Consider the following 16,252-nt stretch of genomic DNA (forward strand, 5'->3'; position numbering starts at 1 on the left):
CCTTATGGTCCTCCTTGTATTTTGCAAAGACTGCTGAAGAAATTAAGACCAAATTGAAAAGCTTTTGCTTTACTCAAAGTTAAAACCAAACTCCCCAAATTAACAGATGGCACATTCTTTGCTTTCCACGGGAGGGAATGTGGTTCGGAATGTGGTCCTTTTGGTGAGATGCATGTTTTGAGTCCTATTTAAGATATGTATAGGTGAGTCCTATGTTGTGTGCTCAAGGGGTTTATGGCCAACAGGAGCCGTCTTTCCCATTTCCCATTGAGCCTGGCGGAGATAATGTCAGGAACAGTGGCTGTGTCTGGTTTCTTCAGCCACGCTCTGGAAAAGGAGAGCTCTGTTTTTCAGGTAGGCTTTATGTGATCCTATTTACTGGACTCTGGGCTTTAGTTCGGTCTACCGGTTTCTTCACGGGGTCAGTTGCTCAGATGCCTGTGGTGTGTGACTACAGCTCTTGTGTTGCAAGGTGGTTCATTGTGAGTGTGAAGAGCAACTTCCATGACCCCCGATACCCTGGAAGTGGTTGAGACATCACAGAATCACAGAATCACCAGGTTGGAAAGGACCCATGGGATCATCGAGTCCAACCATTCCTAACACTCCCTAAACCATGTCCCTAAGCACTTCATCCACCCGTTCCTTAAACACCTCCAGGGAAGGCGACTCGACCCCCTCCCTGGGCAGCTGTTCCAGTGCCCGATGACTCTTACTGTGAAGAATATTTTTCTGATATCCAACCTGAACCTCCCCTGGCGGAGCTTCAGGCCATTCCCTCTTGTCCTGTCCCCTGTCTAATAATTCTATGATTTTCTAGGATATAGCTGGCAGGAGCTGTGGCACTGGAGTATTCTGCCTCTTGGTGCGACACCACAGCTGGGGTTAGGGCCAGGCCCTACCTCAGCCAAGAATCCCATTCCAGCAGGCGCTGGGGGAGCTTGGCTCAGAGGGCCAACCGTGTCCTGGGCTGAATCCAAAGCAGCGTGGCCAGCAGGGTGAGGGAGGGGATTCTGCCCCTCCATTCCTCTCTTGTGAGACCTCATCTCTGGAGTATTGTGTCCAGTTCTGGAATCCTCAGCATAAGAAGGAGATGGAGCTGTTGGAACGGGTCCACAGGAGGGCTACAAGAATCATGCAAGGGCTGGAGCACCTCCCATCCGAGGACAGGCTGAGAGAGCTGGAGTTGTTCAGCCTGGAGAAGGGAAGGTTCTGGGGAGACTTTATAGTGATCTTCCAGTACCTGAAGGGGCTACAGGAAAGCTGGAGAGGGGCTGTTCACAAAGGCTTGTGGGGATAGGATGAGGGGCAATGGGAATAAACTGGAGAGGGGCAGATTTAGGCTGGAGATAAGGAGGAATTTCTCCATGATAAAAGACTGGTGAGGCCCTGGCCCAGGTTGCCCAGGGAAGCTGTGGCTGCCCCATCCCTGGAGGGGTTCCAGACCAGGCTGGATGGGCCTTGGGCAGCCTGATCCAATGGGAGATGTCCCTGCCCATGGCAGGGGGTGTAACTTGGTGATCTTTAAGGTCCCTTCCAACCCAAACTGTTCTATGATTCCGTGATTCTTTAATCTTAGTTATGCAGTGTCAGGTCTCATTCTATCCATGTTCAATGATTGTTTCCTAATTTTATCATTCTTGGATTTCTTCATTTTTTTTAATTGTCATTTTGGAATATTCTGCATAGTCTATGATTCTGTGACCCCATGATTCTATGGACCCCACGATTCCATCATTTTATGACCCCACAATTCTATCATTTTATGATTCCAGGGCTCCACAATGCTCTCATTTTATGACCCCACCATTCTACGATTCCAGGATCCCACGATCCCATGACTCAATGATTCCAGGATCCCACCATGCTATGACCCTATGACCCCATGATTCCGTGATTCCAGGACCCCATGATTACATGATTCTATGACCCCATGATTGTATCATTTTATGACCCCACGATTCTATCATTTTATGATTTCAGGATCCCACAATTCTATGATACCATTACCCTACGATTCCGTGATTCTATGATTCCAGGATCCCACAGTTCTATGATTCCATGACCCCAAGATTCTGTGATTCTATGATTCCAAGATCCCATGATTCTATGACTCCATGACCCCACAATGCTGTGATGCTGTGATTTCAAGATTCCATGGTTCTATAATTCCATGACCCCACGTTGCCGTGATTCTATGATTCCATGACCCCACGATTCTATGATTCCATGACCCCACGATGCTGTGATTCTATGATTACAAGATCCCATGATTCTATGATTCCATGACCCTACAATTCTATCATTTTATGGTTCCAGGATCCCACAATTCTATGATTCCAGGACCCCATGATTCTATGATTCCAGGACCCCACGATTCTAAGATTCCATGATCCCACAATGCCGTGATTCTATGATTCCAGAATCCCACAATTCTATGATTCCACGACCCTACCATTCTATCATTCTATCATTCTATGACCCCACGATTCAAGGATTCCAGGATCCCACCATGCTATACTCCCCGCTTCAGAGCGCGCCCCGCAGTGCCCGCAGTTCCCTCTTCGGCCGGAGGGGGGCGCGGTGCCCGCAGTGCCCGCAGTGCCCCTGGCAGCCGGTTGGGGGGGGGGGGTGGCGCAGTGCCTCGGTGCCCGCAGTGCCCCTGGCGGCCGGAGGGGGGCGCGGCGGCGGCGTTGGCGGCGTTGGCGGCGTTTCCGGCGAGGCGATCGCGGCCCTTCCGGCGGCGCCATGCGGATCGAGAAGTGCTACTTCTGCTCGGGGCCCATCTACCCGGGACACGGCGTCATGTTCGTGCGCAACGACTGCAAGGTACGGCTCCTCTGGCAGCGGCCGCGAGGCCCCGGCCCGGCGCCGCTGCTTTACGCCTCAGGGCGGGGAGGGCGGTGCGGCAGCGCGGAATCTGTGCCTTTGAGTTAGAAAAGACCCTAAAGATGCTCTGATTCCCCCCCGTGGGCAGGGACACGTCCCGCTGGGGCTCCGAGCCTCGTCCCGCCGGGGCCGGAGCACCCCCGGGGCCGGAGCACCCCCCGGGGCCGGAGCACCCCCGGGGCCGGAGCACCCCCTGGGCCGGAGCACCCCGTGGGCCGCGCCGCCGTACCGAAAGTGCCGCAAATAAACTGTCTTAAGGCTCGTTTTGGGGCCTTAGAAAGGGAGCGGCCTTATCGCTGTCTGCAGCTCCCCGAGAGGAGGTTGCAGAGAGAGGATGCTGAGCCCTTCGCCCAAGTGACAGGACAGGGAGGAGTGGCCTCAGGCTGCCCCAGGGGAGGCTCAGACTGGGCATTAGGGAAAAAACTTCCTCACCGAAATGGTTCTCAAGCACTGGAAGAGCTGCCCGGGGAGGGAGTGGAGTCCCCGTCCCTGGAGAGGTTTAATAGATGGGGCGAGAGGTGCTTCGGGACGCGGGTCGGTAGCGGACGGGGACGGTGGGCTTCATCGTCTCAAAGGTCTTTTCCAGCTTAGGGATTCTATGAGTCTGTGATCCTTTCTCAGGCCTGGATGACACAAGGGAGCGATCTCCATCAATCCTGTGCAGTGAGACAGAAGCTGGTTACAGAATAGGTTTCCCACTTAACGTGTATATGGATATATTTTCCAAGAAATCTTACGTGTTTTCTGTTGCTTTCCAAGGACTAATTTTAATGTCATTGTGAACTTCACAGCAGTCAAATTTCATGTTAATTTTGAGCTTTGGCTCCAGTTCTCTGGTTGACTTTGCATTTGAGGTAGGGAAAGACTGTAAACAGAATGATTATGGAATAAAGCACATCTGTTCAGCTCAGCTCACACTTACCACAAGACGTAGAAGTGTCTGGAAAAACACTATTTGAAAAAACATGTTAAAAAACCCCATGCTATTAGAGGGACGTTCTGTCTAACTTGTAAAAAAATACAGTTACTTGGATGAACTTAACTTGGTTGGAACTAGATGATGGGGGTTGGAACTTGATGATCTTTAAGTTCCCTTCCAACCTAAACTATTCTGTGATTCTGTGAGATCAAAATATTATACTTTTTGTAATAGTAACTACTTCTTGTATCAAGAATGTGGGCTGTTATTCGTTTTTAGATTTTACTAAGGAATTATACGCTTCACAGAGCAGTACAAAACAGCTATCCTTTAGTTTTCTACTTTGGGAGAAGTAAAGGTTTCAGATGAATGGCAGGTGATTCCGCAGCTCGGAGCGACCCAAAACACTGACACCGTAGGCTAAAGCTAATGGCTTATGTCTCTCTCGTGGAACTCTCCTAAAAGCTGTAACTCGCTCAGATATCTGATGTGACTCACCCAGTTGAGGCTGTCATAACAGGATGTGCATAGCACTTTGGGCTTTAAGTGATGGTGACACTTCTGTACATAAAAATGTTGTGTATAGTTTCCCAGACACTGCTGTGCTTCTTATCGCTCCTATAGGGCATTGGAGACCCCAGTGTGAAATGAAGCTTATGCAAACAGCTTCCTTCCTGTCCTCAGATGTCAAAACAAATACTGGCTCAACTGCGTTGCTCATCTGAGCCCAGCTTTTGGGAAATTAGAGGTAGATGTAGATTGACACAGTTCCGTTTACTAGAAAATGGCCACAAAGTGTGTTTTTTATAAGTAAGAAAACGTAGCACAATTTCAGGTTAGTTGTGAACAGAGATTTGTCTCAGTTAAGGTGAAAATATGTGAATAATATAAAAAATAAGTATTGGAAGATGGTTTCACATTTTCTCTTGATTGTCTTTAGAAGCGACTGTTGGCTGGGAAGGAGAGTGTGAGTGAAGAAATAGAGGGTTTTTAAAAACTCATGAATAGCAAATGTAATTTTGAGTATGCTTAAGTAGTTTGAGCCCTTCTCCGGATACTGGACAGCCCAGAACAGTTCAAAGTGATGCACGAATTTAGGGAAGATTAAGAACTGTAAATAGAGATCGGATTATGTCTTCCCCCCCCCCCCATCTTACTGCCATCTTGCTGCATACTCTTTTTGACTGGAAGACATCTATTGGGTGTAGGAAGATTTGGGATAGGGGTTTGTTCTTTAACTTGGCTGCCAGTTACATAATTTGAATACTAATAAAAGGGAAATTTCAAATATGGTCATAAAATTTCTTTTGTGCGTCTTTAATAGGCCTGAAAACATGACCTCTGGATGAACACGAAGCGCTTCCATCACCAGCAGGCGCCTCAAATGCATCCAGCGATCTGTGGAATATGTAGAAAAATGGAAAGTGTGTGTGTGGGGAAGCACAGTTAGAATGTTTTGGCATTTAACAGCTTTCAGTAAATTCAGTCTAGGATGTAACTAACATGCTTAGGATTCCTGCTGCAGGGTGATCTTAAAGGCTTAAAGCTGCATTCCAGAAGGTTGACTTTTTTTGGTGTGTTTATTTGTATTGCATTCTAAAACGTGATATGAGAGGTATGAGGATTTTTTTGTTGTTGTCAGGACGGCACTGTATCTAAAAAGTGCTGACAGGTATAAAGAATTGTTTATTCACAGTTCGGGTTTGGTTTTATGCTTTTTTTGTTTTGCAGATTATAGTTCTCACAACTTTTGATATGCATGATTGTAATCAGCTTAATTATAAGCATTTGTGGATGTCCCTGATGGTTTTGAAAATGACATCCTAATGAAAAAACAAGAGTAGTACTTGAAATTCTGTTTGTTGATACCTATAATTGAAATGAAAATACTGAAATTTGAAAAATGAGTGTCGTTCGCAATGTTTGACATCATGCTTGTAGTGCAGCAGGAATGATGTGATTTGACTTTAAGCTTTCTCACACCCACTCCCCTCCTTGTTTTTTAAGATATTTAGATTCTGCAAATCAAAATGCCACAGAAACTTTAAAAAGAAGAGAAATCCCAGAAAGATGAGATGGACCAAAGCATTCCGGAAAGCGGCTGGCAAAGAATTGACAGTGGTAAGAGGTTGAGCGGGTTCACGCTTTACATTAGCTCACTAAAATGGCAGGCATCTAGGCTCTTCCAGTTGCAAACAGGTTAGTTTAGCTAGCTTCATGTATTATCATTTAATTAGATGAGCATGAGGGATGGAGTAAGTGGAAGAGAGAGGGGTTATGGAAGAGGATGTGAGAGTCTTCTTGAGAGTGAGCTATTCATTTTGCTTGACTGTAACTTGGAACTTAATATTTCATCTTCAGTGTGGAAGCCAGTGTTATCGAGTGTCTTTGCTGGTAATACATGGCAGTTCCTACGTCCAAGGTGTTTTTTTTCCCAGCTACAAATCTCCTGCTCTCTGTCCATACACATTTGGTGCTTGTCTTTCTGCCCAGTCAGATAGTCTGGGTTACTGGGTTACCCCAAGGAGTCTCTCTCTGTAGACACCTAAAACAGTTATCTTTCCAAGTCTCCCTAAAACATACATTGTATAGGAAGAGTCCTTGCACAGGTAGGAGTGTTTCAAGAACAGCATATGAAATCTTAAAATAGTTAAAGTCAATTTCAAGACTAAGTCACTTCAGTGGTAAGCATACTAAACACTTGCATTTGGTTGGACAGTCCTTAAATAATTAAAGAATTACTGTGACTGAATTACCCGTACCTGATTTACTGACAGAATGCTAACAGTTTAGTAAGTGTTGACACAGTGATTTGCTGCTTTCTAGGAATCTTTCAAGGGGAAGAATGCAATTTTATTTTATTTTTAATGTGACTCTGAGAAGCCATGATTAATTAGCATCTTTTGTATTTCTTGCTTTCAAGTTATTTCTGGCTAAGTTGGCTTCTTAGCAAGAAGCAAAGTCAGATTTTTTAAATTAAGATCTTCTGGCTAAGATGTTAATTTATAATTTCTTTATACGTGTCTAAATAGGTGATAGTATACTTCAATTTTTAAAATATATTTTTGTATGCTGAAAATTAAACAAATATAAATGTAGTACTTTGTAGTTTGGTATCCATTCTTTAATAAGCCAACTTTGGGAAGAGTGTCTAAATAAGCTTGTGACAGTGGGGAATACTGTAGTTTGTAAGAAGGTGACGATTCTTGCTGCTTCAAGCAGATTCATTGGATAAGTTTACTGGATTTTCTGAAGTTTTTTGTTGTTCTTTTTTTAAATTAACAAAAATATTAAGAGGGTGCTTGGCTAAAAATGAATTTTTGAAAAAAAAATTGTTGAAGAAGAATAAGCATGGCTTGCGCATGTTAGCATAGGGTGTGGTCTGCGGCTTGTATTTTGGGTGCTTTGCTTGATGCTATCCTATGTCAAAACCTAACTTTCATCTGCCATTGGAGCGCAGCTTCTGAGTTTAAGTGTCATTTCTTGCTGTTCTTTGCAGTTGCTCTCACTGGAGCTGTCTTTAGCTCAAGTGAAGATTAGCAGCTGGTGTAATAACTGCTTTGCCTCTACAAGAAAAATAAATGTGGGCAGGGAAAAGTCCTCTGATGAAGTTGGTATAAAGCTAAGTATGCCTAGCAAAAAAAAAAAAATGAGGAAACTGTTCTTCTATCTTAAACTCTTAGCAACGAAAAGAAACTCCTCAGCTGCCCAAAACACCACAATGTCGCCAGTTGAAATATTTCACAACTTCAAATGGTTTTATATTGTTTCAGTGTTCTTAAAATGAAATAGTTTCTAACCTTTTCAAAATTACAAGCCGTTGAGTAGAACTTACTTGACTGCATGAAATGCTTTTGACTCTAAGCGTTTTCAATTTTGCCTTTCACCTGTCTAGTCTACTTTGTATTTCCTAATCTACACTGTTTTTCTCTGTTACCTTTTGTCTTGCTAAAAAGAAAATAGCCAAGGGAGATGTTTTGGTAAATAGTTCTCTTCAGACAGATCACTCTGGCTTCTGACACTTTGAGGTCAAATGCTTCACTTTCCTTCGAGTTTACTAATCTCTAAAAGTTGTTAAAGTGTAGGAACTGGAACTCTGAAAGGGCAAAAAAAAATCACATAAAATTTTAAGCTATATGAGTGAGTGCTATAGGAAGAATGTATTGTTCTAAACATGCTTCTGTATGTAACCTATATTTACTTTTTCTTAATATAGGATAATTCATTTGAGTTTGAAAAACGTAGAAATGAACCAGTGAAATACCAGAGAGAGTTGTGGAATAAGACTGGTGAGTTGTTTTAGAAAAAAACAAAAGGTGAACTATGGGGAGTGAACTTCTATTCTACCTGAATATGATTTCAGAAGCCTTCTTTGAATATCGACACTTCGTAGTGATGGTGTTTGATATTACTGGAATTATGACCCAATTCTTGTGTGGAGGAGGCTTGAGCTGTGAACAGCTGTGGAGTTTAACTTGATTTTCATTTTTTGCAGAAACTGGTTAGAAAAAGAGGAGAAGAATTTCCTCTGTTTTGCATTATTCTCTTGAGAAAACCTTAGTGATTATCCAGCTTTTTAAGAGGCTCCCAGTATCAGCCTTTTATACTGATGCTGTTGTTTCTTTCTTCCTGCTCATTCCACTTCAGTTTAATAAATTAGTTGCTATAAAATGGAAGAGTTGCGTAACGAATGAATGCCTCAGAGGGGAAGGTGGTAGCTTGCATCTGATTTCAAGTAGCGTAAGAATCTTCTGTTGTGATGGTTAATTGTAGAAAATATGTGGAGGCATGAAAGTGAAGCATAAACAAATTTTAAAATGCAGTTCTTCATAGTTGACACAATATTCCTCTACTCTGCTCTTTGAAAAAGCAATAACTTTATATAGTATAAGAGTTGCCTCTTATATAGAGGTATTATGGAATAGTGGTAATGTTGCTCTGCAAAATAGCATGTATTTTCCTCTGTAGTTACGTAAGGGCATTTAAAACCGCTTCTGCTTTATTTCAGTTGATGCAATGAAGAGAGTGGAGGAAATAAAGCAAAAACGCCAAGCCAGATTTATAATGAACAGGTGAGGAGAAGTGTTTGTTTTATGAGAGCTCTCACAAATCTGTATTGGACAGTCAATCTTCCCAGAGAAATGAGGGTCAGAAGTTCTGAATGGTTGTTTGCTTTGTACATAGACTGTCATACAAGCGATGGGGTAAAATAGTTGGAGTGGGCTGTACTGTGCTACCAAACTGCTACACTTTATTTGCTGTCCAATTAAATGTAGCATTTGGACACTCAGTAGTTATCTTTTCTAGTCTGTAAGATGGGGTCTTAGATTTAAACAAATTTGTGGTGAGAGTTGCTGTGTTTTTTTTTTTTTTCCCCCCCTGGCTTTGTATGCAGCATAATCTTGAATTGTTTTCCAAATACTTTTTACCTTTATTCCCTTATGATCATAGTTATTTACAGTTTGTGTACCTTTAATTAAAGGTGTTTGTCACGCCTCAAAATGAAATCATACATCTCCTCTTTGAAGGTAATTAAATTTCATTTCTCTCCAGGTTAAAGAAGAGCAAAGAGTTGCAGAAGGCACAAGACATCAAAGAAGTCAAACAGAGTATCCACCTCCTTCGTGCTCCACATGCGGGTAAGAACTTGCATTACCTGGTTTGCTTAGGTTAACTTGTGTATACGATTTTATCACTAATATTGACTTTTTGCTGTGATTAATTCTACAGATCAATAATCCTGTGCATTTTTCTTATGATTAATTTGTCTGTTGGGTATGGAGAATAGCTCTTGCTACTAAATGTAATAAGTAGTATATTTCTGAATCAAACATACCTTTTTATTTATCTAGTTCTGCATTCATCCTTTAGTTTCCTTAGTTTAGTATTTTAAATTGGACTCAGTACCTGGTAGTTTCTGAACTGCATGTTTGTTAACCAATACATTTATCTAAGTCTTCCCATTATTTGAGCTCAACAGACTGTACCACTGATTCATTATAACATGCAGTAGCTTAACTCTGCGTTTTGAAACTTAGATGAAAATACTGTTCTTCCGTGTAAGCCTAACATTTTTTAAATATCACAATAATTTTACATGTTTTCATTAAAATCTATGTAGTTCAGATGTAATAATATATACTCTTAGTGAATTGCATTTTTCAGTTGGAGAAACCTGTTTCTCCCAAGTATCTTTGTTACAAGTACTAGCTTGTGTTAGAGAAAGTTGATAAAAATGGATTGTAAAAATGATTTGTTTTTTAAAATACTGTTAATGGAGTAGAGTAATGGAGAGAAGTTACATGTTTCCATCAGTCATTGTTTTATAAAAAATACTATTTTTTTGTCTCTGTGGGTGTCAGTAGGTGTGATATATTGGTATGTGTTAACTAGAATTCTGTTTGTTGTTTTTCCTACTAGTTTGCGTTAACTATAGACCACAATTTTATATATGCAAAGCAAGATTGTGTTAGGATATATTTAGAAAAAGTTCTGATTTCAGAAGAAAAAAACTGACCGTATTTCTTTTGTTGGGCTTTGCTTATGTTAAATGAATGATACACAGTAGTGTGTAGTACATCTGTTTGTCAAGCACAGCTACCTTTTCAGTGTTCTATTCCTGCTGGGCAAAATCAAATGTCGATCCTGGATTTTTTTTTTTTTTGTTTGGTTTTGATAGCATTATGGAGAGTTAACATTATTGCTAGCCAACACAGCATTCAGGAAGGCTAAAATCATAAAAACCATAATGTTGTGAAGGCCATTGACCTGTTAAAATTCAAGCGATTGTAGTGCTTTGCAAGGTTCTGCTCTGTATTGCCAGCTATGTCACATTCATCCTACTAGTTGCAAATGTGTGTTGATTTTGCATATAACCAGCATCAGCTTTTCTGTTAAAACAACTCTAAAACTATTCAGTAGTTGTAGGTGGTGGTGGTGGAGTTTAGCAATAAATGCTTGTAAGCTTGATGGGTTTACTCCTAAATAACTCTTTAAGCAATGTATTTAGGATGTTTCGTCTAGAAAAGGCACATATTGTTCAAAGAAAAACACACACTTGGGTTTAGAGAGACATCTTGAATTTAATTTTTTTGTTTGCTTTGAAGGCACACCGAAACAGCTGGAGGACAAAATGGTGCAGAAGCTACAAGAGGATGTGGCTATGGAAGAAGACTCTTAAAATGCTTTTATTATCTATTTATATCTCTTCAGCAGCTAACAGTTTCCTACTTCCTCACCTGCCGTTGTTCCGATCTATGCTTACGGTTGAAGGAAAAGTACATTTTAATGAGCAGTGGTGACTTAGAGTTTGAATGACTTTTTGTTTTATAAAAGACAGGATGGATACTGGTTTGGGGAGTACTTAGAACTGTGTCGTTTGGGAAAACTTTGTCAGCAGGATGAAGCATAAGGCATATTGCTTGAGATACGCTGTGCTCCTTGGAATGCTACACTCTTTCTGGATAACTTTTCCCTGATAATTCAAAGAATAAAGAATGTTGGCTGTGAGTATTTCTTATTTTGTCTGTTCTTTCAAAATGGTAAAAGCAGATAAAAATCTATCTTAATGCCTAGGAGTTGGGGCAGGTTGTATTGTTTTTGATGAGTCCAGTACAGTCCAGAGTTATTTTCACTCTTGTTACTGGGAAAACTTTTCCATTTGTTATGAATGTGCATAGTGTTTGTTTTATCTCATTTTCAAGACAGCTTCCCCAGGGCTACTTTGCAGTTGACACCTAAACCTGGCAAAGCTAACATTGATATAGGGCCTCCTGGTGTTTGGAAAACGGTAGCTGTGATAGCATCTGTTCTCAAGTTGGACCTGTCATCCTCCAAACCAGCCGAACTTCAAGTCTGACATGTAATCAGCCTGACTGACGTGCTCGATAAATTGCACTTTCACGGTTTTCGCCTAACCCTTGGGATTGTTGTGATAGAAAAGAAGATCATGTTAAAGCGTAGACATTTTGCATATTGTAGTGGAATTTATTCAGTGTGTCATCAGTACTGAGATAAATACTCTGCTTTTTTAAACTGTCAGCAGTTTATCTACAACAGCGTGATCAGAGGAGCCTCTCAAAGGCATTTAAAATAGTATTTACTTTCTTGTCATTGCTAGTTATCTTAAAATGAGTAATTTGTAGTTCTATTCCAAGCTGTTATCAAGTGCTGGAAAACTTTCTTGTGCCTGCCACCTACATGTGTGTTGTCTAGTTCCAAAAACAGTCTCATTGGAAGACATGAAAACGGGGAGTGTGTGTAATAAACAGGCATTATGCTCAGTTTTTCATCTCTTGATTTATGAATTATTTAGAAAACATTTAGAATACAAAATATTTGTATTTCAGTAAGATAAAAATAAACAAATTCTAGTAATAAATATGTAATTCATATATTTGTGAAATCAAAATTTTACTATAATTTAAAATTAACTTAAAATTATAGTAATTAATCACCTGAATTATAGTAGTATATCACCTGATAAAGTGATAGCTGGTAAGTATTTTAGATGTACAATATTAGTATATTATTAGTATAAATAATTTCTTAAAATCCTGTGGTTATACAAGTGAACTCTGATTTGAGCTTGGGAAATGTATGTTTTGCGTGGCCTGCTTTATCATAGTTTTTAGTGTCCCTTATCCATTAAGTGGGATAAACATTTCTCTCAAAATCTTTTTACAGGTTGTTTTTTATTCTTTTTACTGAGTTTTAAAGATATTCAGTAAGTGCCAAGTTTTAATTTTCTCCAAAAACTGTAAAGTAAATCTGTTCAAAGTAGAGAAAGGAGTTGAATCCCATGGGCTGTTATGCAGTATTCATGTATAATCTTTTACTTCATATGAGTGTTTTTAGAATTAAATGATTTATACTATGTAGTATCTGTAGTTTTTCTATCCATGTATCTTTAAGTGAGCTGCAATGTAATGTGTGTGCTGTGTAAAAGTCTCTCTGGGCTGGTTAACCCTCTCCTGTCTGTCAGTGAAGCAGTCATTTTGCAGCGGCTGGTGAGAGCCATCTTGGTCGTACTCAAAGACACTTTGGTGAAAACCCGCTATTTTATTTGCCTGCTTAGGATGAGAATATTCAACTAAGACAAAACTGACTGAAAATTCCTTAAGGTTTGGGGATTTCTTTACAGGACTTGGAGAGAAAATATCTGATAAAAGTATTGTGGTCATGGAGAAGTAGTGCTTATTACCAGGAAGTAAAAGCGTTCCTCTTTCCATTTGAACTGCTGTACCTCAGCCACTTGTGTGGGGAGGAGTGCAGGGATGTGAAAACCAGGAGCCCTCGTCCACCTCCTGCCTGTGGGGTTGAGCCGAGCTCAGTCCTTTGGGGCGGCAGCATCTGCCATCAGTTCCCCCTTCAACAGAGCCAGAGAGGCAGTACTTATCGAGCAGCTTGTTGTTATTCATTAGAGATCTTTGGTTTTGTGTCACACATCCAAATCGCTGATCCTGTCTCTGTTGAGATGTAATAGGAGCAGAGCAGAAGGTGCTGTGAGTACAGTCCGTTAGAAAACCAATGATGTGTCTGTCTGATTCGAAATTTAATCAGAAAAAAATCCTTTATTTATGAGTAACTGGTAGTGTTTAATTCCGGTACACAGTCTATCTTGCTTGGCATTTACTAGATGGAAGATGCTTGTTATTTTGTATTTGTATTTGATGCCATTGGGAGCCTTTCTTCAAAGTGAGGTGTGGTGGGTGGGCTTGGTCAGAACAAATGTAACACTCTGGTTTTAAGAAATGCTTTTTAGCTCTAGTTGTTGTCAAACAAAACCACAAGTATGTTTTCCTTTTTTTCACAGACTCATGCAAAAGTTGAAATGTGGATTTTAATCGTGATTTATGAAGTGACTTTTCTCATATTTCCCCTTTTGAGTCCATCCTTTAATGATTTCAAGTTAAACGACGGCTTTGCTTTCAGGGGAAGGTTAACCTCATGCTCACACGTTTTGGCTGCCTCACCTCATGCTGCGTTGCCCTGAGCAGGCCAGTACTACCCTCAGCCCTCAGAGATGCTTTTGAGATCTTTTATGGACTTTCACTCTTTTTGGGGATTTGATTATTGTCATAACTGTCCAAAACCCTGTGACTGGGGTGCTGTCTGTGGGAGCCCTTTCCTCAGGCTCGGGAAGCTCATGATCCTCACAGACTGACACCATCACAGAAATAACATTTGCTTTAGGTTTTGTGGGATGCTAAATTAACGAGCGAGGCAAAGAAGTGTTTATTTCCCTATATCAAGCTGTGAATCAAACGTGTGTCTGTTGCCAAAGGGGGAAGAGCAGTGATGTGGGCAGTGGGCAGTGGGCAGGATGCATTCCTGAGGTAAAAGAAGCCCCTGTGGCCGCTCTGAAGCGGCTGCTGCGCCCCACAGAGAGCGGGGTGTCCTCCACAGCCCTGCGCTTGTGCTAAGGCTGTTTCTGTGTTTTTATACTAAGGAAGAGCTGGAGATACTTCTTTTTGCCTTCAGTCATGGCTTGGTCTTGTAATCCATTGCTTATTGCTTCGGTTTGCAGTGGAGTCTCTTGTTTTCTTGTGAAGATTTTGATCCTGAGAGAATCATAGAATGGTTTGGGTTGGAAGGGACCTTAAAGATCATCCAATTCCACTCTCCTGCCATGGGCAGGGACACCTCCCACTGGCTCAGGCTGCCCAAGGCCCATCCAGCCTGGCCTTGAACCCCTCCAGGGATGGGGCAGCCACAGCTTCCCTGGGCAGCCTGGGCCAGGGCCTCACCACTCTCATGGTGACGAAATTCGTCCTTATGTCCAGTCTAACTCTGCCCCTCTCCAGTTTATTCCCACTGCCCCTCGTCCCATCCCCACAAGCCTTTGTAAACAGCCTCTCCCCAGCTTTCCTGTAGCCCCTTCAGGTACTGGAAGGTCCCTCTAAGGTCTCCTCAGAGCCTTCTCTTCTCCAGGCTGAACAACCCCAACTCTCTCAGCCTGTCCTCCTATGGGAGGTGCTCCAGCCCTCTGATCATCTTCGTAGCCTCCTCTGGATCTGTTCCAACAGCTCCATCTCCTTCTGATGTTGAGGATTCCAGAACTGGACACACTACTCCAGACGAGGTCTCTCAAGAGAGGAACAGAGGGGCAGAATCCCCTCCCTCCCTGCTGGCCACACTGCTTTGGATGCAGCCCTGGACATGGTTGGTTTCTGGGCTGCGAGCGCACACTGCCGGTTCATTCAGAATGACTGAAAAAGATGAAGTGGTGGATGATGGTGGGGTTTTCTTTGTTTTGCTTGTTTGTTTTTAAGAAAAAAAAAAAGCAAAAGCATTCTCAGGCTTCCCTTTCAGCCTTTCCTTTGCAAGTGCCAATAAATACCGTGTGGAAAAAGTGGAAGTTGTGGCTTGCTGCATAATAGAATTGTGCTGAACAACCCCAACACTATGCGGACAGGCTGAGAGAGTTGGGGTACTTGGCAAGGCGAAAATCTTGGAAATTCTGTAGATAATGGTAATTTTGCAAACAAGCTGAGAAACGAATGAACAGCATTTTGAAAATAAGACTTCCGCCCCCAACTGCACTGTAAAAGCTTACAGCTTAAAAGCTTTATTCAGCCTTTTCTTCTAACCTCCTAAATCTTAGATTGGGTTGGATGCCTCTAAATATTGATAAACAGTTCTTGAGTGAAACTTGTTGGTGACTGGAAACTTTTATTTTTGTAGTGAAATGTTAGATTTGTGTTGTAATTTTCTTAGCTAACTGACTTGAGTTGCTCTTGCTCTTTGTGTTAACAGTGCAGTGGAGTCCAGAACGTGTAGGAGAGCTGTCCTTTTGCCATACAAAGAAACATAAATCAGCTCAATGTGTCGACGTGGTCATGTATGTGAGTGGCTGCAAAAGCAATATAGACAGTTGCTAATAGATCCGAAGTCTTATGTCCCAGGAGATGATACTTCAGCCTCCAGGCTGTTCAATTCCTCAATTACTGTTCTGGCCTCAAAAATTCAATCTCCCTCACCAGCCTAACTTATTTATGGGTTGCACTGAACTGCAACCGGGGAAGAGTAGAAAGCTGAAATAAATCAACTACTGATAAAATCGTGTAAATCTGCTTGTTGTCTGTCTATTTTTAGATCTCAATTTAGAAAGACCTTATGCAGAGAAATGCCTACGGTGTTTTGTTTTCTGTTGGTGTCAGTAAGTCTTTGCTAAATACAAGGAAGTTTGTTTCCTAACTATGACCTAACTGACCTGATTATAACTGCAGTGTTTTGAACAAGTAGCATTACTTGTGACTGGGTAGGAACAGAGGAAGAAATAGGAATTTGTGGAGGTAGCTGAGTTGGAAGACGTTCTTTGCTGGTTTTGGTTGTTTGGATTTACTTGGAGTTCTTTTTTCCCTACTTAGATTTTTCATGTTGCATTTAGTTAGATAAAGTTTCTCTTATTTCTTAAACTGCCATTGCTTCACCTTTAAAAAG

The 16,252-nt window shown here is 41.5% G+C and overlaps 1 protein-coding gene across 1 annotated transcript; it reads left to right on the plus strand.

The window, feature by feature from the left end:
- Window positions 1–2,694: 2,694 nt before the first annotated feature.
- On the plus strand, window positions 2,695–12,052 carry RSL24D1 (ribosomal L24 domain containing 1). Its single transcript, XM_054078134.1, has 6 exons — window positions 2,695–2,829; window positions 5,816–5,929; window positions 8,025–8,097; window positions 8,817–8,880; window positions 9,362–9,447; window positions 10,915–12,052. Exons 1-6 carry the CDS (start codon window positions 2,749–2,751, stop codon window positions 10,986–10,988), a joined length of 492 nt encoding a protein of 163 aa, XP_053934109.1. The 5' UTR covers window positions 2,695–2,748; the 3' UTR covers window positions 10,989–12,052.
- The last annotated feature ends 4,200 nt before the right edge of the window (window positions 12,053–16,252 follow it).

This window comes from Cuculus canorus, chromosome 12 (genome assembly GCF_017976375.1).
Source record: "Cuculus canorus isolate bCucCan1 chromosome 12, bCucCan1.pri, whole genome shotgun sequence".
In the NCBI taxonomy this organism is placed as follows: domain Eukaryota; kingdom Metazoa; phylum Chordata; class Aves; order Cuculiformes; family Cuculidae; genus Cuculus; species Cuculus canorus.

Coding starts and splice junctions, on each gene's coding strand:
- RSL24D1 (XM_054078134.1), top strand. CDS start 2,749: ATGCGGATCGAGAAGTGCTACTTCTGCTCGGGGCCCATCTACCCGGGA. Junction 5,930..8,024: donor CTGGCAAAGAATTGACAGTG/GTAAGAGGTTGA, acceptor TTCTTAATATAG/GATAATTCATTTGAGTTTGA. Junction 9,448..10,914: donor CCTTCGTGCTCCACATGCGG/GTAAGAACTTGC, acceptor TTTGCTTTGAAG/GCACACCGAAACAGCTGGAG.